Here is a 22,872-nt window from a genome sequence, read left to right on the forward strand (position 1 = left end):
ACATGTAGCCAGGGATACTTCTCGTACCATGCTTTCTGGAATGTTAGTGTCCGCTCTTTGAGCACTTGTCTTTGCATAACTTCTGGGTCAGGTTGATTTGGCTCTGTCATTATTATCATGTCACCGTCTCCCTCTGTGTCACCTCTTGTCCCTCCATGTTCTCTCCCTGCATCTTCTGTCTGTATTCTTTCTGTCTCGCCTTCCTCATGCTGTCTTTTTCTACTGTGGCTGCCCCCTGGCAGATCCTCTCTCCACTGACTAGGGCCTGCCTCACTGTCATTAGGAATTGCCTGCAGGCCACGAGGGCAGTGTTAACATTTTAAATCTTGTAATTTGAGTTAAAAGTTGCTTACTAAAATAACATTAATAATAATATTAATAACAGCCTAAAAAGCTTGTTATTTCACATTTAGCCTACTTCAGGTAAGTGCAAATGCCTTCTTATTATTATCAGACTAGCTACTCAACATTATAAAGAGAATATCTGCCACATCTGGGAAAGTTAACAGCCAATATGATACTTTTCATTGCTCGGTTTTTGAAAAAACGCTGTAATTGTTTTTTTCATTGTTGACCCCACCAGGGATTGCCTGCAGGCCAGGAGGACAATGTTAACATCTTGAATCTCATAATTTCAGTTAACAGTTGCTGCTTACTAAAATAACATTATACATAAAATAACAACATTAAAAGATATTCACCTACAGTCTAGAATGCTGTTATTTTACATTTAGCCTACTTCAGGTAAGGCCAAATTCCTTCTTATTATTATCAGACTAGCTACTCAACATTACAAAAGTATTTGTCACATCTGGGAAAGGCAACAGGCAACAGGCAGAGGATATTTACATCTTTTGGTTCTTGAAACAAACGCTGTGATTTTTTTTCCCTCTTCTCTGGCTTAATGTGGCAGAAAGATCACCAGCTTGGTCATTAGACAGTTGTTTATGATCACTATGGTTACCGCTACAGGCAAAGTCCCCAGCTCCCCTTAGGACCCCGGGGTCGAGATGGTGCGTTACATTTACATTGGAAGTCGGAACTTGGAGCTCCGAACAACATAACCTCAGAACTGAGCGCTTCCCAGTTTAAAAACTGGGACATCATGGAACTCGAAAAAAATGGCCAGTTAATGAAATGAAAGGAAACCCCAACGTTTGTGCTGGTAGGATGTTAGATTTCAATGCTTTTCCGACTTCAAACTTCCAACTTACAAGTACAACTGAACGCACCATTAGTCGCAGCAGAAACACCGCTGTTATCAAATGGATGAGCTGTGCAGTGTTATTAACTGAGAATTACATGGAAAATTGAACACCTTGCTTTCCCAACTCTGCAAGGATCTGCTCCAGCCTTTCCCCTTCTTGAATCGGTGTAATGTGGATTGATCACTGACGAGGCTGCTGCTGCTGCCATTTCAACTTTGTGCTGCAGTGTAAGTTAGTCTAACTAACGGAACATTAATCCTCACTTTTTCTACCTGTTTGGCGCCTTACGTAGGGACGGTGGGTGGGGGGACAGATGGGGTCACTATAAATCTGGGGGGCACATGTCCCCCCCCCCCGTCCCCAGTGCTATCTGCGCCCTTGCCCCCCCCCCCCCCCCCCCAACACACACACACACCCAGAGCAGTGGGCAGCCACACTACAGCATCTGGGCAGCAGTCAGGGGTTAAGTACCTCGCTCAAGGGCACCTCAGCCCAAGGCCGCCCCACGTTAACCTAACTGCATGTCTTTGGACTGTGGGGGAAACCGGAGCACCCAGAGGAAACCCACGCAGACACTGGGAGAACATGCAAACTCCGCACAGAAAGGCCCCTGTTGGCCGCTGGGCTCAAACCCAGAACCTTCTTGCTGTGAGGCGACCGTGCTAACCACTACACCACCGTGCCGGGATCTGAGGATACTAATTATTGTAGTTTTGCAGTTTGAAATTTTGTCCATTCTCAGACTTGAAAATTGCTGTTCACAGACGCTCTCCATCCAATCTGGCTGAGCTTGAGCTATTTTGCAAAGAAGAATGGGCAAAAATTTCAGTGTCTAGATGTGCAAAGCTGGTAGAGACATATAGAGGTCTGCGCGGGCCGGATTTTTCAGTCCCGCGCCCGCATTGTGCAGTCCCGCTCCCGCCCGCTCCCGCAAAGAATTATGATTTTCAGTCCCGCTCCCGCCCGCGCCTGCCATGTTTTGTCCTGCTCCCGCCCGCAAATCCGACATGATGCAGACGTTCGCGTTATTTCTCACGAAAGTTCTTGTCTTGGCACAGTGTGATGGTGCCCCGCCCCCTACTTTGAGTGGATTTGAGCATAAATATCTACAGCTCACGTTCACGTTTGTTATTATTTACCTTGTTTCTGAATTCGGAATGTTGAAATGGCAGCATGTAGGCCTAATAATAATAATTATTTAAGTAGGCTAATCATTTAAGTATGCGCTCTCCCGTGGTGTGTCTTCTATGAATAATTAGTGTGAAAGGAGAGATGGATCGCACTCTTGAACTTATTCTTTTAGTTACATTTCTTTTCAGTTGTTTTTAGCAGCAGAAGGAGACAAACGTTTTGGCTGTTGCCTTCGTCAGTGTCTCTAATAATAATAATAATAATAATAATAATAAACAATAAAAAAAGACAGGCGAGCACGTAATTCCAAGTGGAAATTTGGTATATTTATTGTTCAGCCATACAAAACATTAGGCTAACCCAGTTTACATTTGTTAAGCATTTCTAACTAGAATATCCTATAGAATACCCTATAAGCATAGCATATATAAATGTTATAACAAAACACAGTCCTAGCCTACAACAACAAAAAATCGACAGTATAGGCTACTGTAGACATTATAGGGCTATGGTTGCACATTTCTAAAACTATTTGGGCTTGAGCCTCCGTGCAAGTGTTAAACTCAATATAACATAGCTGACCTTGTTTGAATATGAATAGGAAAAACGAGAAAATCAAACGCAGGTAAATGAAACAACTAAGCCTATTGCTTAGGATATCGGGTTCTTTGAACAGCTATGGAGAAACAGCAAATTGTTCACTGTTGAGGGCTTCAACATACTGCACCTTTCCTCCAGTATGTGACCACATATGCTGAACGCACACTCGGATGGTGCGCTGGAACCTGGAATGGCCAGTACATGCTGTGCCGAGATCTCAAACACGGAAGAGGAAAGGAATCGGAAACGTACGAGAGATATTTATCTTCTCCTGGATCAGAATCAGAATTCTGATGACCAGCTCATCTAAGGTGTCATTGAGGCATCATGTTAATGTGGGTCACTGGAGGCTGGGTGTGAACGGCGAGTCATTAGAGTGATCAAAGGATTGCCCGTTAGGGTGATCAATGGCAAACATAAATTAATAATTTATAAATTTTATTTTATACACGTTTTTAGTTAGCGGGACTGCAGCTTATCACCGCTCCCGCCCACGCCCGCATTGTGCACTCCCCCTCCCGCCCGTGCCCGCAATGAGCTTTCAAAATTTGTCCCACGGCGGGTCCCGCGGGACTCCTGCGGGAGTGCAGGGCTCTAGAGACATATCACAAAAGACTTGCAGCTGTAATTGCAGCAAAAGGTGGCTCTACAAAGTATTGACGCAGGGGGGCTGAATACTAATGCACACCACATTTTTCAGATTTTTATTTGTTTAAAATTTTGAAGACCATTTATCATTTTCATTTCACTTCACAATTATGTGCTACTCTGTGTTGGTCTATCACATAAAATCTCAATAAAAACCTTTTAAGTTCGTGGTTGTAAGGTGGAAAAATGTGAAAAAGTTCAAGGGGTATGAATACTTTTTCAAGGCACTGTATATAGTAATTCCCTAGATAGTGAGTAGGGAGTAGTGAACGAGTGAATGATTTCAGACACAGGGACTGAGTCCTTCAGAGTCACCATGTTAAGCTGAAAGTAATTGCTCCATGTTCCACATTGAGCTTTGCAACGAAGTTTAAAAAGAGTGAAAACTAAGTCAGAACAGTTGAGTATGTGTTAGAAAACAGTGAAGCAGTTGCATTGCAGGAGTCACGGATGGCTCGGAGTGCCGTTTTCATCCTGAGTTGCATTGCTCAGGCCTCAGGAAGCTAGCTTTTCCAGTGCTACTTGGCTAGTTTGCTGTGTGTTAGCAATGAAATTATTTACAAGCGCTCAATTTAGTACCATATTGTGTTTGGTAAATATTAAATGTTAAAGGGATATATAATTGATGCTTAATATCCAAGTTTCTGTGTAAAATTCACCATTTTACTGAAGAGAAAAAATGGCAAATTTCTTTTAATGTGGAGTCCTTAATTACTGCTCATGTTGCTAGAGAGATTAAAGTGCTTGTCAAGCAGTAATTTTCAAGGACGCGTTATCCTAATGGGCTTCGTGGGCAGCTGCCCAGGGCCTCGGCCACTAGGGGGCCTCGGAGGTAGCGAGATCGGAAAATATGAAACGATATTTTCAGAAGTTTTGATCATATTGATAACATTTTTTATGCATTTCGCCACCCGTAAGGAAGCCCACCTTGTCCTGTCGCATAAATCACCCGTCATTGTCAATATGATCACTGTCCACCATGTCTTCACACGCTACGCCAGCTTGAGTTCAATGATTTAATTAATGACTTCGCTTTCCAGAAAAGTAGGAAAGTGCCCTTGTAAGTTGACCCATGGCTGTCAAACTGAATGCGCAAAGCTGTGTGCCGCTGCTGTTTGGGACATTACGTGTGTGAAAGGATGAAATGTTTCACATAGCCTAACATTTTGAGATTTATTTCTGAGAAGCAAGATATTTTTCTTTGTTATCGCTCTTTGTTTTCACAAGTTAAAAGTCGCCTGGATTCCAAAATGAAAATGAACGGTTCTATACCAAATTAATGTGCTTGTTCTGAATACTAAAGAAACTGTTGTAGGCCTCGGTTATGTTCTTGACATGATGTTCATTGACTCACTCATTCAAAGGCTTCTTGAGGCTAAACTTTAGTGAACCAGACTTGTTAACCGTGATGTCTGATGGGTTTTTTCACCATGCAGTTGCCTATTTCACCATTGCTTTTTCTCGATTAAATAGGTGTTGATGGATATAAAGTTTTATTGTTCAATAGTCAGACCCTCCAGCATTTCACGATGTTGCGATTTACAACTTCAACACAGTTCAGGGCGGTGTTGCAATTATATCCAACCACCGCAACTTTCCCGCAAATTTGACCAATCGTTGGCGTCGTCTTGAGGTGACGTCGACAAACTACCTTCCGCACTTCCGTGTATATGTTCAAGAGAAGCAGCATGTGCGAGTCAGTGTTTATATAGGCTTAAATTCTGTTACTGAAAGTATGTTATGTTTACAGTGAAGGACTGTGCGCACTTTACATTATTTTTTTACTTAATACAATAAATTAATGGATTCCAACATTTTTGCCAAAATGGTATTTTATTTTCCATTGTTTAGGCAGCTTCAGCATCATACTGTGAGATTCTGTTCAAATTGTTTTTTTTCTTCTATGAAGCCTGAGCCATTTATTTTATTAGTTTATAATTATTGTTTAATTTAGTCTTCAGGAGAGACTGCCTGCACACAGTACTAGTATTAATAGTTTTTTTTCTTACATGAAAGCTGAGGCATTTATATTATATTTAAAGGTAACTTCATGTTGTGCTGTGAGGTTCTCTGCACTTTAACTTTTGAACCCAGAGGTGCATTTGGATAAGTAAAGCCTATTATTCTGCATTTCTGTAGTCCTGGTAATCTTTTATATTGGTAAAGTTGTTTATAGGACCATTTCTCAGTGTCTGTTTTTTTTTAATCATAGTTTTTCAGTAATAACTTAATATTTAACATATCACTCGATTTTAATCACAAAAAGAGAAAATCGCAACAATTTCTTGCAACTTTCACTTCCTCCCGCAATGTAATCGCAACAAAAACCTAAAAAACACTGCAACTTTCATCGCAATTTTTTGGAAAACCCCTGCAACAGACATTTTAGCCCGCAATAATCACAAAAAAGGCCCGCGGAATCCTGGGGGGACTGACTAGTATTTCTAATTGTGCTACTGTCATTATTTAAGTTTGTGTCTATGTAGCAGAGGCCAGGCAATTTGTAATAGTCGACTACACCACCTGGGGGAGGTTCACCTCAGGCCAATTACTAACCCCTTTTTACTTCAATAGACACCCAGGTTCGTGCACACTTCAAGGAATTGACGCGAGTTCCACAAAGACCAATTTATTAATTCTTTTCAATCAGTTTTTTTTTTAATTCAGACACGCATGCACTTAAAATCTTGGGAGACTGTGGTAATCCACACAGACAAAGTTGGGGTTCTCTACCTCTTTACCAAATATAATACAAAAAAAAAGAACATTACTCAGGGCGGCTGCAACACCCACCTACATACAAAACAGGTAGCTACACTGCTTATCGGAAGCCTGTGCAAATGTTAGGAGGTAGATGGGGCGGGGCTGAGGCTTACCACGGCAAGCAGAGCGAGAGAAAAAGGAGTCCCGGAACACACCACTCATGAAGAAATAACAAAAACGCACAAAAAGAATAAAATAAAACACCCGTCATGCGGCACAGCAAGAAAAGTGAAGAGGGGTCCACCACCGCAAGGTCTGCCTGTCGGTTGACTAGGCCCAACCACACCTGTCCAAAAAATATAAAAAGAGAAAGAGGACTTGAGACACAGGATTTAACACAGTGCATACAATGTCAATACAAAACTAGAACTAAACAAAAAAGGACATGCACGTTGTTGCATGCAATCTCATACAGCCATTAAATCAAAACATGCGTGACTGATGGTCTTCTGGCATCGGTAGAACCCAAGGGGCAATACGACCCATCCACATCAATAAGAGGTAGCAAACAAAATGGGGCTACAGTCCGACCCCAACAGAACAGCAGCCTGGGGTGGCGTGGAGTTGCCCTAGACGCTGGCACTGCCCGCCCTATAAACATTGAGTGCAAACCGATTGTTACTAATACTACTGTACTGACACGGAGTGTTGCAAACATCCGTATGTTATATATACACACCGAGTGATTGGATGCTGTGTATTTGGTCTTGCTCTGAACCAGTGATGGCGCAAAGAAATCTCCATAGCGAAAGCTAAAATAATACAAACACAGTTTGACCCAAGCTCACGGGTATAAAATACTGACGGTGCATGATAATAAAATCAATTAACCTACCTCGCAAACGCTTCAGCCCGCAATGATTTGAATGCAACAGCAACAAGTTAGACTATGAGCAATCACTGCAGGAAAGACTGCGTGACAAGGAAGCGAATGTTACAGAGTAATCCAGCAACCCTCCCCAAATGCTAAGCAGTATGGCGAAAAGAATCATGCTTACCAACGTCAACACAAACACCCGTTTGTAGCAAGGAGCACTGGCTAGTGTGTACCCCATAGACATCCTATTATTACGTAGACGGACCATCCAGTATAAATTCTAAAAGCGCTGACGAGACGCGGGGCCGCCATCTTGGAGTGGTGATATGCTGCACTCAGTGTAATGCGCTGGCTCGCATTTTTTTTGTCATCCATGTAGCTATAATAAAGGATAGCGGCAGGGTTATTATTCATAGTTGCCTTCACGTTAATAGAATATCCTGATATTAAGTGAACAGACGTCAGAGATTGTTGAAGTTGAAGAAACGGTGATTAATATCCTACAAAAAATGTGTGAATACTAAATACATTAGATATAAACAGCTTAACGTTTTTCTATCGGCTACAACCACCAATCTGTTGCAATGGATAGGGTAAATTCAGGTAACGTGGGACACTTTTTTAAATAAAATGCGGTTTTAACAATCTAACATTATAATGATTCAAATGTGTGTATGTTTTCTTTAAATAGATTGTTAAGAACATATCAAAGGGGAAATTAATCTAGCCAGTGAATTTATAAGAGCCTTTTACATCCTTCAGCACAATCTGACACCCCCTTCAGCACAATCTGACCCCCTTCAGCAAAGCTGATGGATTCAGGTTGAGTGGGGCACTTTGTTTGGTATGTAGGACAATGTGTGATGACCATATATTGACCACAAACGGTTTTTTTGTTTTAAAGCATATCAAAACATTTATTTATAACAAATTAATGTCAAACATAAAAAATATAACAATGTAGTAAATGAATAAACTAGTAAATAAATAAAAAAAGGTAGTATATGAATAAACATTTATAATAATCATTTATTTTGACTTTATCATATTTAATTTCATTCATGTCTATTATTGTCATACTCTTATGTATTAGACTAGTGCTACCTGATGACGATTTAAGTCTCTTAGCTCCTTCTCAGCTCTGGTAATATACTATTTAAAAAAAACCAACAAATAGTACGGTAATGTTAAATCTTACTTGTGAAAAGTAATCCCCCTGCTTCTGTTTGAAATGGTTCACTCGTTTGAGCAGGAGTACGCTGAGCACCAGCCTGGCATCTTGTCTCTTGTCTTCTTCTTCAGTCGTGTAGTATGGTGCAGTAATAGACGTTACCTTGATATATATGAGTATCTTGCGCTTATCTCACCACTCCAAGATGGTGACCGTATTTCTCGCGTCAGAACAGCCAACGCTCCGTCTACGTAATAATAGGATGTCTATAATCAGTCCAGTCTAGTTATAGCAAAATAAAAGTCCGCCCCGTAGTTTAAGTAAACCTGCTCCTCCAATCCAGGCAGATCCCAGGGGAATTGCGGAGTAGGACGCAATTCCACCTGCTACATCTAGTTAGACAGTCTGAGGGGGTGAATTTGCCAAGCGCAGTTGACAGCAGGCGGGGGGGGGGGCCTCGGGGGGGGGGTCTGCCCAGGGCCTCGGCAAGGGTTAACGCGGCCCTGGTAATTTTGATTAAAAAAGTAGTATCCTGCATAATTCATTTTATTTTACTATCAAGAGCTTTTGGTAAAAACTTGTTTTACCTAATTAGCGAAATAGAGTGCTCCGAGATGATGCTAAAAATAGTAACACTGCGGTCTGCGCGGCCATCTTGGAAGTCACTCGCTCCAGAGCGCTCATAGAGTACACATCATAGAGTACACATTCACCGATTCGTTTCCGCGTTAGAGGGCTTAGAAGCTTAGATTTTTTTAAGAATTTACACATCTGAAGTGATGGAGCACTACTGTGAAAGTTTGGATAAGCAGGCACGGGAGCGTTATGCTGAGAAGGTACGTTTCATTGGGAATGTAGATCCATACACTGTTAGTGAGAAGGAATGGAAAGCTGACCCCAGCTTGTTGCCGCATGTGACATACATCGATCTTGTGAACTATCTAGTGTTTCACCCAAGTCCATTTTGTGAACTAAAGCATGTGTACATAAACATTACTAGGCCTAGATCTTAAATGCCATTTGATGCAACAATGCACTGCAGTAGACATAAGCTACCTAATGTGACCAATATATCCATTAATCATTGCTGAAAGTACATAGAAAAGATAATAGTTTGTATCACATTTATTTTAGTAACTATGAAATTCAAGACAATATTAACCTACCTGTCACAAAGTGATCAGAACAAATCCAGATACAGTCAAGTTGTCCTAAATTTGATCGGTTAATGGCAGCCAGCCACTGTCGTCTCCTCCGCTCGCTTTTCTCCTGTGCTGCAATTCCCTGGTTAGTCACGACTTTAGGGAGTCTGTGGAAGCTTTTGCCACCCTTTTCCCCCCGGTTACTACAGCCAACAGTGACACACGTATTCGGCATTGTCACCCCTTTTTGCTTCGCTGAACAACAACAATGCACTGACACAGCGACCTTTGACTTCCAATATGGCCGCCGCTGGGTTCACGCTGACCTCGAAGCACTCTATAGACATTGTGTTCTGAAAGGAAAATAAGGGAAAATACATATTTTACTGAAAAAGTAAGGTTGTTTAATGTTACTGTGTAATGTTTTATTGTTTACTTAAATATTGGTTAAGCTGAACCAGTTTAATTCATATTTTCATGGTTTGTATTTGCGTTTTGTTAATATATGCTCAGCACATATTTTGTTAGAACAAACTAATTGTAATATCAGTTGAGATTTAATTTAGAAATTGAACTAGAGAGTAACAAATAACTGCCATAATGTTAAGTAATTAAACTCAGGGTTATTTTGATGTTATGATCTAGTATAATGTTGTACAACTTGAGAGAAACATAACTGAAGTATTACATTAAGTATTAAGGTAAGCAGAATAGAGACAAAGGCTGTGCTATGAATGCAGGTCAGGTTTCTTATGTTGAGTGGGAAAATCCCATGGAGAAAAGTAATAATGATGGTGGGCAAAATGACCCTTTTAGCATGGGAGAATTAAAGAGGGCACGAGATAAAACAGGAAAGTCTGCACCAGGAAAAGACGGAACATGCTACAGCATGTTAAAACATCTAAGTGTAGAAAGTCTGGAGAAGCTGCTGATGCTGTAGAACAAACCATGGGAAGAGGGAAGAATGCCAAGGAGCTGGAAAGAACCTAGAATTATTCCGATAAAGAAACCTGGGAAAGATGCCAGCAAGCCTGGAAACTACAGACCAATAGCTCCAACGTCACAGATTTGTAAACTCATGGAGCGCATGATAAACGAGAAGTTAATGTATATCTTGGAGTAGAGAGGTATGGTGGCAACGTACCAAAGTGGATTTAGGAAAGGTAGGAATACTATGGATCCAATACTGCACCTAGAGGATGAAATAAAGAAAGTTCAAGGAAATAAAGAGACAGTAAGAAACAGTGATTGTGGTATTTGTGATGCTGAGAAAGTGTATGATATGTTATGGAAAGAGGGGCTTCTAATTAAACTGCACTTAATGAAAATAGGAGGGAAAATGTTGAACTGGATTATGGATTTTCTCGATGGAAAAACCATTCAGGCGAAGACGGGGTCAAAAATATCAAGCCAGCTAGCGGCCAACTACTGGATCAATCTAAGAGGACATGGAGATGGCCATCCCACAAAAAAGGTTCTGCAATTATGCTGGGAGAAGGAGAGGACACAAAAAGAGAGCTTTGGCTGGACAGGAAATCAAAGAGTGAAAGATTTGGGAGTGTATGAAAAAGAGTTTTGTTTAACTGTGGTGTGGCCTGTTAGACCTGTCTGGGTGTTAGAAAACCCCATGTGGAGATCTGGAATCATTGAGGATTAAGCTCATGAATAAGAATGCAGATCTAATCAGTGAATATTATACTTATAAGATCTATCTATCTATCTATCTATCTATCTATCTATCTATCTATCTATCTATCTATCTAATGTGTGTGTCTGTGCGAGAGAGAGAGAGTATTCAGATCATCACAGATGGATCAAAGGATTTGCAATAAGATGCAGCAGGTTCTGCAGTTGCTGTGCTCAGTCACCAGGTGGAAATGAGTAAGAGAACAACTGAAAGTTTGAGTGTATAAACGGTAGAATTGTTTGCCATATTGTTGGCGTTAGAATGGACTGAACAGGTAGACTGGAGAAATATATTAATATGTAGTGATTCTGTGTCAGCACTTACAAGCATTAATACAGGTTCAACCAGAAATGATCAAGATCTGTTGTATGAAATCTTGTTTACTAATTCAGGTTATGCAAGGGAAAATATTACCTTCATTTGGGTCCCAGCTCGTTCAGGCATCCAGGGAAACGAGAAAGACAAGCTCGCACAAGAAGCAGTCAGTAAAGAAACTGTTGAAGTGAGCATCAAATGATCCGAATCAGAGGGAAAAGCAGAGTGTGGAGAAATAAATCAACAGTGGCAAGAGTTATGGGATCACAAAACAAAGTGGAGACACTTGCACTCAATCCAGACTAAAGTCGGTATGTTGAGAAGCAGGGGGTCGAACTGGAAAGAGATAATAATAATAATAACAATAATAATAAGTAGGATGAGGATTGGACACAGTAAGCTTAACAGTACACTTAACATCATGGGAAAACATCCAGCGGGTCTCTGTGATCAGTGCCATGAAGCTGAGACAGCTGAGCATCATGCATCCTTACATCATGCAAGAAATTTACATCTGAGAGGGAAGAAATGAGGACAGAGCTACAGGAAATAGGATGGGTAGACAACAGTATTATTAAAGTATGGAGACACTGCTGAGGGAAGGAAATTGTTATTTATATATTTTTAAGAACAACTGGACTGGAAAACCAGCTTTAAAATGAAATGACAGAAAATATGGGAGGAAAACCTGTAGATAGCAGTAATGCAACGCTGTGGATGCCGGCTGCTGTAACACCAAGAAGAAGAAATAAACCATAAAACTCACCTGAACACACACAGAGAACCCAGAGCTAGAGACAATAGAATAGATTATTAAATAATTATAGAAATTACATCTTTAAACATTGTGTATAAATTCACAAACTGTTATTTACTGTTTTTGTTCAAGTTAAGACATTGTGGAAATTTCAGCGTCACTGTATGGATATTTTTGACCCTGTGTTGATTTCAGAAACCCAAAATAAATTTAAACTTGTGCACCAAATTATTATTTTTTTTTAATTAAAGATGTGTGTTGTAATCATTCTGCCATAGAAAAAGAACAGTTCAGAAAAACCACTGAAAGCCCAAAATTACCATCACATTCACGTCCCTGTATGTAAACATCTGACTAAACTCACTGTGTTTTCACATTAGTGCTGTGGATAGTTTATCTGTTTTATCTCTCTAGCTAATATTACTGAGTCACTATGTTTCAATATATTTCAGCAAACATCAAAATAATTATCCTACTGGATCTCACAGCCGGAATATTATGTGTTCTCAGATCGTTTGTGAAGGGGCCTACAGACTGAGCAGAGCTTTGGGAGGGAGTTTGGGCAGTTTTAGGAAACCTGTGTTTGACTGGAGTCGGGTGAGGGACAGAGGGTGAAGCACCAGCTACTGTGGTTAATAATATTACATGACAATAATCAAAACAATCACAAAACTCCAGTCAGGATAACACCGATACCACAGAACCTGAATCATGACTGGGTGGAGTTACTGTTTCATTAGTGACCACTAGAGGGCGGCACATACTAAACATCACCACCAGGCTCTTCACCCTGAAGGGACATCTGTAAAATTAACTCAAATGGATCAGACTATTAATCCTGTTCCAATCTCATTTCCTGTTTAATGATTATTGAGTGTATGTTCAGGAGACCCACAAAGCAACATTTCTATAAATATGTGTTTTTTTGGTGTGTGATGGCCGAACAAGACAGATATCATTCCTCATTGTGTTTATTAACACTGGAAGCCCAAAGCAAGAAGAACTCTAAAGCAGAAGTGGCACACAGAGTCCAGAGAGGACTGGAACAGAACCCTTTCAGTTTTATAGGAATATTTAAAAATAAGAGAAATGAAGACACAGCGGTTGCAGGTTAAAGGTGTGTAGATTTGACTCCACACAGCTCATGATGAGATGTAACCGTGACCATGTGCAGCTGCTGTCCACACATCTGCTTCCACTCAACATCTGGGTCTCTGTGGGTCGCAGACAGAGGGCGGGTTCAAGCGGAAATCCCCGCCTCTCGCGTGCCTCGTAGCCAATCACAGTGGAGGAGTCTGTGGTGTCATGTACGGTGGCCAGTCACATTTCAGGGGCGGCCTTTGTTTACCCGTGGCCACGCCCCCACACTGTCCTCCCACAGCGTGGAGCTGAAACCGAAAGTAAGAAGCAGTCCGGCATTTTGCTGTTAATGTGCAGTAAAACACTTCAGACGGTAAGATGGCGCTGACGGGGTGAAGCTGTTCCCGAACATTCGCTCAGTGTGCGGAGTTATATCGCGGTAAGTGCTGACTGTAGTGGAATCCTCAGTGGCTGTTGTGTGTTTATTTCACTGACGGTATAAACTGACCGCTGAAATGTTGAACCAGGTGAAGAAGCTGTTCTCAGAGCTGCTGCAGTGCAGGCCCACTGACTCCGCCCACTGTAAGTCCACTTCCTTTTACAGTTGGATCAGGTTGCACCTGGTCTGAGTTCAGTTTATTCACTAAACTAAATCCCCAGCGCATGGTTTACTGATGAGATCCTGAAGGAAGAGTGGCTTTCACATTTACAGAAAACATCACTCACTACGTTTACATGCACATAGAGAGAATCGAATTTCTGCCGTTGCTTGACTGAAATCGAAGTTCAAAATGCCATGTATACACCTTAATTCGGCTGAAATTGAACCAAACTTGATTTCTCGGAATTGAGCGACACGACCTAGTTTATGCGATTTCTGCCGAGCTACTTTGTGCATGTATACCCTATCGAGCTAGCTCCATCGTCAAGCTAACGTGGTCTTCCCGAACATCGTAGCGAAAGTAGTCCTTTAGTTTGCTCGGAATTTATGAGAGACCCAGACCACTTTTTCAAAACAAAGAGCGACTCGCTCACAGCCAAATACACAGACTACACGGCGCCTCCGAGGGACTCTCAGTACATCGAGTTATTTATTAAATAAATATACAAGAAACATTAGGGGCGGCACGGTGGTGTAGTGGTTAGCACTGTTGCCTCACAGCAAGAAGGCCTGGGTTCGAGCCCCGTGGCCGGCGAGGGCCTTTCTGTGTGGAGTTTGCATGTTCTCCCCGTGTCCGCGTGGGTTTCCTCCGGGTGCTCCGGTTTCCCCCACAGTCCAAAGACATGCAGGTTAGGTTAACTGGTGACTCTAAATTGAGCGTAGGTGTGAATGTGAGTGTGAATGGTTGTCTGTGTCTATGTGTCAGCCCTGTGATGACCTGGCGACTTGTCCAGGGTGAACCCCGCCTTTCGCCCGTAGTCAGCTGGGATAGGCTCCAGCTCGCCTGCGACCCTGTAGGACAGGATAAAGCGGCTACAGATAATGAGATGATGAGACAAGAAACATTATGAATATATTTCAATATGTTATGGAATTACGTACGGATATCAGACTGTCACATTGATATCACCACATTTTAATCAAATTTAACTCCATTAGGCGAGTGATTAACTAATTTAGTAATATACATTAGACACATTTCTGCACCTCAAACATTTTGTGTGCGCACATGAGAGAGAGAGAGAGAGGTTTTAATCTGTGTGTAGTGTGTACCTAAGGAGGTTGAATTGATCTCTTTTCATATATATATATAGTACCAGTCAAAAGTTTGGAAACACCTTCAAATTCGATGTTTTTATTTTTTTCCCACGTTGTAGAACAATACTGAACTCATCAAAACTATGAAATAACATATGGAATTATATGGTAAACAAAAAAGTGTTAAGAAACAATGTTTCATCTTTTAGATTCTTCACAGTCGTCACTATTTACTTTGATAACAGCTTTGCACACTGTTGGCATTCTCTGAACCAGCTTCATGAGGGAGTCACCTGGAACGCTTCTCAATTAACAGGTGTGTCTTGTCAAAAATGGAATTTCTTGCCTTCTTAATGCATTTGACACCGTCAACCAGTAAAGAGTAAATAATAAAAATACAGTAAATAGCCCTGTTCGACAACTGTAGTAATCCATATTATGTCAAGAACCACTCAACTAAGTAAAGAGAAATAACAGTCAGTCATTACTTTAAGACACGAAGTGTCTTTTAGTTAATTATATAAAAGGAAGTCAACTTATATAGAATTACATGCATACTATGGCTGTAGTAGATCATCCAGGTACCACTGGACTGCAATTAAATGCCTCCTGAGTTTTTGGACACCCTACACACTGCTTTTTGCATACTAATAGTATGGAAGTATGCGTATTCAGATGCAGCCATGTTCTCTCTGTAAGGCTTCAGTCACAGGAGTTTTGTACCTGAATTCCCCCTCATGAGAAACCTTGTTGTCCATTTTCACAGACTACAGTCATGTCTCGTCTCAGCAAAGTTCAGATCACCTTAATTGGAAAAACCGGTGTTGGAAAAAGTGCTGTGGGAAACACCATCCTCGGCAGGACCAGCTTCACGAGCACTTCTGGATCTTCATCAGTTACCAGACGATGTCAGAAGGAGAGTGCTGTGATTGAAGGCTGCACAGTGACTGTTGTAGACACTCCAGATTTTTTCCATTCAACGCATGAAGATCTTGTCAGTGAGATAGACAGGAGTGTGATGTTATCTTCTCCAGGAGTTCATGCGTTTCTCTATGTGTTAAATCCCACCACATTTACAAAGCAGGAGGCAGAAACGGTGTCACGGTTTAAACAGACCTATGGAGAGGAAGTGTTGAGATACACAATAGTTGTGTTCACACACGGAGATGAGCTTCAGCTGCATTGTGTAGATCTGGGCACCTTAATCTCACAGAACGAGTCCTTGATGAATTTAGTGACTCTCTGTGGTGGGAGATTTACTGTTTTAAACAATGAAGCTCCAGCAGACAGAGATCAGGTTTATTATCTCCTGGATATGATAGACAGAATGGTGTCTGGTAATGAAAACGGCGTCTACGTGCTGGAGATGCTGCAGGAGGCACGGAGGAGAGCTGAAGAACAGAGAGAAATGAGTTTAGAGAGCGCTAGAAAAAAACACCAAAGGGATTTAGAGAGAGTAAAAAGGGAGACAGAGATGCGTGTAAGGAAAGAACTGGAGGAAGAACTGGAAAAGGCAGGAGCAGGGACTGAAAGAGCAGATAAGAACAGAGCTGAAGGAGAGATGGAAATTAGCAGCGTAGAGCAAGAGCTACAGGAGAGAGAGTGGAAATTAATTTACAATGAAAGAAAAGGAAAATGGTGGCTCATTTTGCAGACAGATGAGTTGCTTTTCATTCTATTTTGCTCTGTAGTCTTTGGATTCCTGTTGAGTCAAATGTCTGCAGACAGGTGGGCATGGTTACGCGGGTGTTGTTTAGGGGCGGCAGAAGCAGCAGGAGGACTCGTCACAGGAAAGGCACTGGTTCTGGTCCAGAGGAGTCCGTTTAGGACGTCCTGCATCATCAATCATCAGGAGTGTCCTCATGTTCCTTATCAGTGGAAAAAAGTGTTTATTACCATCTGTAGTGGTTTAGTTAGTTCGTCAGTGGTGTATGCAGGTTCAAATGAGATGCCACTTTTAGTGTTGGGAGGACTGACTGGAGGATTTGCACCATATACTGCAACTCTCAGGGCACAGCTAAATTTATAATAATACAATATGGGGTGATCAGGAATTTTATTGAGGAATCGGATTGACATTACCTTCGTTATACACGTAATTATTATTATGGATTATCACTAAAATAAAGAATAAATTTGGCTGAATTATCACGTTCAAATGATACAACTCCAGAAGTTCCTCATGTTTTTGCATCCTGTCAGTGGTTAAACAGTGTCGAGCTGGTGGTCCAGCCTGCAGTGACTGGACACACTGTATAAACACGTCTCATAGAAACTCTGAACATTTACACTGGAAAGAAACTGAAGGCAGATGAAGCCCTGGGTTCAATCATAACCCCAGCTATTAGTATTCTATGTTCAGTTCAGAAAGTTGGAATGTATAGAGTGGTTTCAAACAAGCAAGGAGTCACACTTCGAGAAGAGCAGGAGATGGAGGGAGAGTGAGGACTCGCAGTCCACGTAGCGCTGAAGCTCCTACTTATTCCCTTTTCCCTCTTAAACCAGAGTGTATATTTAAGGTGTAAAAGGACTTTCTAAAGGATACAAGGCTTCCATCGTTAAAGGCTTCACTGAGTGGTGAGGAAAAGTGTGTATTGTTTTTTTTATGGTGATGTCAGCCGCTAACAGCAGTGTTAATTGTTAATGAGGGAAGTCGTGTTTGGCTCCAGCTCAGACTACCAGCATCTGCAAGTTACTAAACACATTCACAGTGGGGTTTATGGACTGTATCCTTCGAGTTAGCCCATTTGAAGACCTGCAGGAGATGAGGAGCTGTCTGATAGCACCTTGAGCTACTGGAAGTGCTTGAGGCTCTGTCATCCTTTTCAGAAATCATTTTCTAAGAGAAATCTGAATCATGCGGCACGGTGGTGTAGTGGTTAGCGCTGTCGCCTCACAGCAAGAAGGTCCGGGTTCGAGCCCCGTGGCCGGTGAGGGCCTTTCTGTGCGGAGTTTGCATGTTCTCCCCGTGTCCGCGTGGGTTTCCTCCGGGTGCTCCGGTTTCCCCCACAGTCCAAAGACATGCAGGTTAGGTTAACTGGTGACTCTAAATTGGCCGTAGGTGTGAATGTGAGTGTGAATGGTTGTCTGTGTCTATGTGTCAGCCCTGTGATGACCTGGCGACTTGTCCAGGGTGTACCCCGCCTTTCACCCGTAGTCAGCTGGGATAGGCTCCAGCTTGCCTGCGACCCTGTAGAAGGATAAAGCGGCTAGAGATAATGAGATGAGATGACACAGAGGAACATGAGGAGTTAAAGCAGGCGTTCAGGCACTGATCTGAACATTTGGAGCTTTGCTACAATCAAGTCCAAGAGTTTGTTTCCTTGGAAAATGTTGAAATGCGTTAAGAAGCTGAAATGCTCATCTTTCTGAGGAAGAACCTTCCGCTGAGGTTAAAGTGAACAAACTTAAATCCCATTTGAGTTATGTAAAGGTTTATGGTTGGGGGAAAATAGTTTAAAAACATAATTATACTCATTAAATGTTATATTTTGTGTTTTAGCCATGTCGGGCAGTTATTTTATACTGAGGATGTGATTTAATGTTAATGTGACACTCAGTTTGAATCCCATTGTAGTTTTATCAGTTTAGACAGGATAAGTGGCTACAGATGATTGGATGGATGGATGGATGGATGGATGGAAATGCTGTTGATCTCAGTGTGGGCTATATTCAGGTTTACATTTTCCTGTTCTATGGGAATGATCATTCATTTATTTTTACTGCATCATTCTGTGTGTGTTTTCATCGTGGTCTCTGACTTTTGACTGATGCACTGCTGTGTGGAAAACACCTGATTACTTTATTATCTTCTTGCCTTATTTTGTAATCTACAATATTGCTGTAACCTACCTGTGCCAATTTACCACTTTATATAACAAAATAAATATTTCTGTAAATCATCACTGTGACAACAGATTTACTGGATTATATCAATTTTGTAGTACTGATAGATACACAGTAAAATCCCCAGTGTTGAATTAACACCCAGAGTGTCGATTTAACACCCTACTGTGTTTATCTCCAATTGGACACAAATGAACTCTGAAAGTGTTAATTCAACACTGGGGAATTTACTGTATAGATAGATAGATAGATAGATAGATAGATAGATAGATAGATAGATAGATAGATAGATAGATAGATATTTTACTTTGTTCTTTAAATCTTCAGAATTCACACATTTTTTTCAACATACAGTCATAAAGTAATTATACTCCTGGCAAAGTACAAAATAAAGCAACTGTATATAGAGTACAGTAGAATATATCAACAGAACTGAGCTCACTGATTTTACATGCATTATTATTATTATTATTATGTAAAAGTCTGTGGTGATCAAATAAAGATGTGACAGAATTTGCTTTAACAATGTCATTCCAGGGAAACAGGATTGTATAAACTCATTTACTCGTCATTACAAGAACATTAATCCAGTGTTTGTGGAATTGAGAATCTTTGGAGTAAAAACATGCATGTATCTGAAAGATGAATAGAAAATGTTAATCAGAGATCTACACACTTTCAAATAAACAATCACAAAGATGTGTAAGACATGAACTCAGCTGATTTCAGTGAATCAATAACTGTCTAATGTTGAGTGAGAAACTGTAGATGTTATTAAAACTGTTTATGAAATAAACTCTCCATTGTTTTATCTTATGTTCAGTTCTGTAAGTCAGCAGCAGCACCAACAATTTTACCTCCTACCACTTTTTCTACATAAGAGCTAAACCTGCACCTGTACCTAAACCTGCACTTAAACCTGCACCTACACCTGCACCTACACCTGCACCTACACATACAGCTAAACCTAAACCTACACCTAAACCTACACCTACACTTGCACCTACAACTACAGCTAACAAAATAATCAACCACTTCTTCTTGAAAAATCTCCCATCACTTCGGTTATCATCAGGGTTTGTCTTATTCCCAGTATTGGCTTGCGAAGTGTTTCCCATCTCGCTTGGAGGTGTGTTTGTTTTCTCTCCTGTTTGTCTGTCTTTCTTTTCTAACCCTACTGGGCCTTCTTTCTTTTCTGACTGCACTTTTCTCATCTGTTCTTCCTCTATTTCGCGTCTTACTCTTGTCTCTATCTCTTGCTTTACTTTTTCTATTTCTTTCTGTCTTTGTTCTTCCTCTCTTTGTTTTCTTTCTTCTTCTTGTCTCCTCTTCCTCTCCTCCTCCTCCTGTTTGAATTTTGCTGCTTCCTCAAACATCTCATTGGAGTAACAGGTTCCTCCATTCTCCTCCACCATTCTGTCTATCTTCTGCAGTAACTCACTGACCTGTTCTCTGTTTCTTCTCTCTTTATTATTAAAGACATGATATCCACCTCCACACTGCTGGACAAGTTTACTTAAAGCCTCATTCTCATTAATGAGTTTCTCTAGGTTTCTTCCCTTTAGCTGATCTCCATGAGTGAAGAGAACCATTGCATATTTCCTCACTTCCTCTCCAAACATCATTTCAATTTGCTCAATAATTTGCATTTCCTGAACTGTAAACCTGCTCAACTGCAGAACAATGAGGAAAGCATGAGGTCCTGGAGAGGACAAACTGATACTCCTCACTATTTCTGCAGCTATTTGAGCAGGATCAGCAGACGTGTCAAAGACACCCGGAGTATCGATCACACACACATTACTGTCTCCAACACGGCCCTCACAAGTTTTACTCTCACTGGTGACAGACTTTAAACTAAAGTCAGATTTGAAACATTTCTTTCCCAGGATGGTGTTTCCTGTTGCACTCTTGCCAGCTCCAGTTTTCCCCAACAGCACAATCCTCCTGTCAGAACTGCTGCTGGTTGTTGTTGTTGGTGTTGTCTTTTTTCTACGCAGATGTTGTGCTGCTTGAGGAAAATAAAATGCTTAGAAATCATCTTCAAAATGTTAAAACTATAAAATGTTGCATCATTTAAAAAGAAGAAAAATCACTCACCAGTATTTGCTAATTTCATGGCAACTTTCCCCAGAAGGTGTTTAACTTGCTCACAGGCACTTTTTATCTTGTTGTTGAAGACGTGGTATCTGCCATGGTATCTCTTCACCAGCTCCTTCAGAGGTTCTGTATCACTGATAAATTCTTCTATGGTCTGAGCCCCTTCCTCTAGTTCATCTCCTCCAGTGAAGAGGATCCAGGTCTTCTCCATACGATTTTGCCCTAACATGATCTCGACTTTCTGCACAGCTTTCTGCTCTTCCTCAGTGAACCTGTCTGCCCTGATGACCAGCAGATACGTACAGAAGTCTGATTCTGACTCACATGAGCTGAAAACGCTCTGACATTTCTGTCTGATCTCATCCTCACTCAGCTCAGTGTTAAAGAATCCTGGAGTGTCGTAAACAGTAATGGGGACACCAGAAATTGTGCCACGTTCAATTGTGACATCTCGGGTGAGAGAGACGGGACTTTTCTTTGAGGTGAAAGCTTTTCGCCCCAATATTGTGTTTCCTGCTGCGCTTTTTCCTGAACCTGCTTTTCCAAACAAGACGAAATTAAAACAGGAAGTTGACTTTTTGTCGGTGTGAACCATCTTCATCAGTCTGTAGATGAGCTCTATAGCTGTTTAACACACACACACACACACACACACACACACACACACACACACACACAATTTATAAATCCTACTTAACATCTGTAGCGTTTCTTGCAAAATTATAATACAAAATAATAAAAGTAATAAATATAAATACTAATAAAAGAAAATACAAAAATTAAAGCTAAATTTGAAGCTTGTGTGTGCAAGATTAGTGAATTCTGCCCTGTTTTGTTCAGGAATGTTCCTGCTGGTGATGAACAGAATATGATTGTGTAATGTGGCTTGCTTGTTCACATTCCAGGGATAATCGAGGGCTGTGACCCAAAGCACATTCCCTAAAGAGGTGATGTAACTCGTGTGTTTGGGATGTGACCTAAACCAGAGGGTGTCATTATCTGACATGGGGATGAGTGACAGATTTGGATTAATTAACAAATATCAGCAATCCCGAAAAACATGTAATAATAATAATAATAATAATAATAATAAGAAGAAGAAGAAGAAGAAGAAGAAGAAGAAAAGATCAGCAACAACAAGCTAGTGTTTGGAGCACTTTGTGCACTGTGTTCTTGTAGAATTGACATTTTATTTCATTATGTCTGAATAAATGAAACTACTTTCTATTGTAGAAATGTCTTGGATAAAAGCAGATGTTGTGTGAAAAACTGTAAATAAGGAAGTAGCTGTGAGAGTCCTGGAGCTGATTCGCTTCTCCTGCTAAACACTGCTCCTGTCAACACAATGCTGAATAAAGCTCATATTTACACCACTGTCATCTCGTTTAATCAGTTACTTTCATGAAAACTCTACATTTCGGTGGTGTGTGTGTGTGTGTGTGTGTGTGTGTGTGTGTGTGTTCCTGTGACGCAGCTGAAATCTGAGGAAACTGAAAATGTGGATCTGCTAAAAGTGCTCCATTATTGATTATTAATGTTCATTAAAGTTTACAATCCTTCATAAAGAGCTTTATTACACCTTACCTCAGGAGAAAATAGTTCAGAGAAAGCTGGCTGTTCTTTGTTTGCCTTGTGAGCGTCGAGCTCTCGGGATGAACAGATACTTTCGGTTTCTCAGCGCGGTGGACTGAGGCATCGTTCACCAACGAACCGATTCACTGAGCCGAATCCTTTAACTCACAGCTGAGAGTCGACTCCCACAAGACTTTGTTTGTTTTTGTTTATTTCAGTGTCTGTGCTACTCATTAATTCACTCGTTCATCAGTTTATCTTCAGGATCAGTTGAAATGTTTCCATATGAAGTGCTTTGTTCAGCATCCGATCTGTTGTTCGGTGTGAATAGTGTAT

The 22,872-nt window shown here is 41.0% G+C and overlaps 2 protein-coding genes across 4 annotated transcripts; one reads left to right on the plus strand and one right to left on the minus strand.

The window, feature by feature from the left end:
- The first annotated feature begins 13,633 nt into the window (after positions 1-13,633).
- LOC132870494 (GTPase IMAP family member 9-like) lies at positions 13,634-19,660 on the plus strand. Of its 3 annotated transcripts, none has more exons than XM_060904150.1 (4): positions 13,634-13,758; positions 13,847-13,901; positions 15,228-15,334; positions 15,785-19,660. In XM_060904150.1, the coding sequence occupies exon 4, from the start codon at positions 15,794-15,796 to the stop codon at positions 17,045-17,047; it is 1,254 nt and encodes a 417-aa protein (XP_060760133.1). In that variant the 5' UTR covers positions 13,634-13,758; positions 13,847-13,901; positions 15,228-15,334; positions 15,785-15,793; the 3' UTR covers positions 17,048-19,660. The 3 variants fall into 3 exon arrangements, with proteins under 3 accessions (XP_060760133.1, XP_060760134.1, XP_060760135.1); XM_060904151.1 differs by having other exon boundaries at positions 15,264-15,334; XM_060904152.1 differs by lacking the exon at positions 15,228-15,334.
- On the minus strand, positions 18,798-22,655 carry LOC132870493 (GTPase IMAP family member 8). Its single transcript, XM_060904149.1, has 3 exons — positions 22,549-22,655; positions 20,965-21,588; positions 18,798-20,872 (listed from the first exon to the last, which is right to left on the minus strand). The coding sequence occupies exons 2-3, from the start codon at positions 21,563-21,565 to the stop codon at positions 19,737-19,739; spliced, it is 1,737 nt and encodes a 578-aa protein (XP_060760132.1). The 5' UTR covers positions 21,566-21,588; positions 22,549-22,655; the 3' UTR covers positions 18,798-19,736.
- Between the last annotated feature and the right edge of the window lie 217 nt (positions 22,656-22,872).

The sequence above is a fragment of the Neoarius graeffei genome, chromosome 22 (assembly GCF_027579695.1).
Source record: "Neoarius graeffei isolate fNeoGra1 chromosome 22, fNeoGra1.pri, whole genome shotgun sequence".
Lineage (NCBI taxonomy): Eukaryota > Metazoa > Chordata > Actinopteri > Siluriformes > Ariidae > Neoarius > Neoarius graeffei.

What these genes read in the sequence shown, in the direction of transcription:
- LOC132870494 (XM_060904150.1), top strand. Translation starts at nt 15,794, where the DNA reads ATGTCTCGTCTCAGCAAAGTTCAGATCACCTTAATTGGAAAAACCGGT.
- LOC132870493 (XM_060904149.1), bottom strand. Translation starts at nt 21,565, where the DNA reads ATGAAGATGGTTCACACCGACAAAAAGTCAACTTCCTGTTTTAATTTC. An exon ending in CATGAAATTAGCAAATACTG is followed by an intron (nt 20,873 to 20,964) that starts GTGAGTGATTTT and finishes TTCCTCAAGCAG; the next exon opens with CACAACATCTGCGTAGAAAA.